Source organism: Triplophysa rosa, linkage group LG25 (genome assembly GCF_024868665.1).
Source record: "Triplophysa rosa linkage group LG25, Trosa_1v2, whole genome shotgun sequence".
Classification (NCBI taxonomy): domain Eukaryota; kingdom Metazoa; phylum Chordata; class Actinopteri; order Cypriniformes; family Nemacheilidae; genus Triplophysa; species Triplophysa rosa.
Window position 1 is genome coordinate 3,593,483 of NC_079914.1, and position 1,844 is coordinate 3,595,326.

The 1,844-nt window shown below is 40.4% G+C and overlaps 1 protein-coding gene across 1 annotated transcript in view; it reads right to left on the reverse strand.

Annotated features, from left to right (window-relative positions):
* Positions 1-1,608, reverse strand: part of LOC130549230 (uncharacterized) — a 2,957-nt gene extending 1,349 nt beyond the window's left edge. The window contains exons 1-4 of the mRNA XM_057326449.1: positions 1,260-1,608; positions 564-845; positions 319-413; positions 58-108 (exon numbers count right to left, since the gene is read on the reverse strand). Of these exons, the coding sequence (XP_057182432.1) occupies positions 58-108; positions 319-413; positions 564-845; positions 1,260-1,608 (777 nt within the window). The remainder of the gene's footprint in view (positions 1-57; positions 109-318; positions 414-563; positions 846-1,259) is intronic.
* Between the last annotated feature and the right edge of the window lie 236 nt (positions 1,609-1,844).

Here is a 1,844-nt window from a genome sequence, read left to right on the forward strand (position 1 = left end):
GTCTATGTAAAAAGTGATGAAGATGTTTTCAATTGAAGAATAATAGGTACTACTTACGATGCTGATATAATCCATAAATTTAGTCGTATTGACATGTTTCACTGCCACCTGATCAACAAAACAAAAAAGAAATGATTTACAGTTAAATCACGCAGAAATAATTTCATTCAAAGCATTCATCCTGAGCAGAGATGTAAGAAATACATCAAGAACTAAATAGTGGAATAAGTTAGATTTGGAAAGTTTGTAAAGGACAGAGTGAGCACAAGACAGAAGAATGATTTGTTTGGTAGCTACTGTAAATTAAAAAAATCAAACCTTCAAGCCATCCTTCACCCGGGTCCCCTCATAGATGGCTCCAGAGGCTTCTTCAGCCAGAATGTCACCGATCTCATACTGGCATGAGTTGATTTCTATTAAAAGATAAATGCAGCCAATATGAATCACCAAACATTAGCAATACTTAACCCAAAACAATATTTGTTTAAAGTGTTATAGTTACATATGACCAGAAGTGTATAGGTGTATGTTGTGTTAAATTGGGATTATGTTAGTAAACTCACCCCGAATGACCACACTGGCCTCCTCATCGTCCTCCATCTCCTCCTCAGCCAGACTGACTGATGCTGGCTGGATTTTCCAATCCAACTTAATGTTTTCCTCCCAATCAGACTCGATAGGGACTGGATCCTGAACAGCATTATCGTTCGAGTCCAACCCAAAATGCACATGGAGAAGGGACTCTGAAACGACTGGATCCTGAGTGGTGAGGATCTCCAAGTCACCAGTGAGAGTTTCCTGTTTTACCGGAAACTCTGTAGTAACATGCTGAACAGAAATCTCATCTGCAAAGAGGAACAAGATCAATTAAATCAAATCATATTCATTAAATAATACTTGCATTAATGAATCCTTTACGATTTCGAAAACGGATGAGTTCTACAGTACATATTTCACTCAGATTGTCAACAAAAGGATCTGTTCAATCTTCAGCACACGTTTAACATGATACGTTTATCCAATAAGTTAAAGTAGGACTACCTGGCAAACATCATAAATAACAATCATATAAGGTAAACCCTTAACCTTAGCAGTAAATGGCAACATCCAGAATACAGAAAATTTGGTTATTTTACCCAAAAAATAAAAATAAAAGCATGCCTGACAGGGACATTTACATTTAGTCATTTAGCAGACAATTTTATCCAAAGCGACTTACAGAAACTGTACATTAGAACGGGAGTGATGATATTACTCACCATCGGCATTTCTGTCAGCGGGCACAGAGAGCACATCTGTAGCCTGATCTCTCTCGTCCTGAGTCGCCCTCCATGTCCAAAATAAATCGACTGGTTCACCTCCTTCACAACTCTCATCCTGAGTCTGACATACTCGCCAAGTCCAGAATAAGTCCTCCTGTTCACCTCCTACACAACTCTCATCCTGTATTTGACTTGATCGATAAGTCCAGAATAAATCCTCCTCTTGATCGCTTTCGCAGCTCAGCGGTCGATTTGCGGTCGACGGTGCAGATGTACGTTGATTGTACACACCGCTCCGGTCGTCAACGCTTTCGGTTTCAACTGATTTTCCGAATTTCTGACCCATCTTCACTGGATGATAAACTGCAGTAAGTCAACCGTAAGCAAACGAGTAGCAGAATGAGCAAAACGGCGTTTGCAGCGTCTATAAACGCTCAGATAACATCAGACCTTGTGACGTCACGTTTAGACTGTTTTGGTCGCCCTGAGCTGAGGTGTCACGTGTCAGGTTTCAGCTTGAAAAACGTGACTGCCGGTGTAGCGCTTCTCATTGGTCGGTTTCGAAAAGTGGAAGTTTTTGAG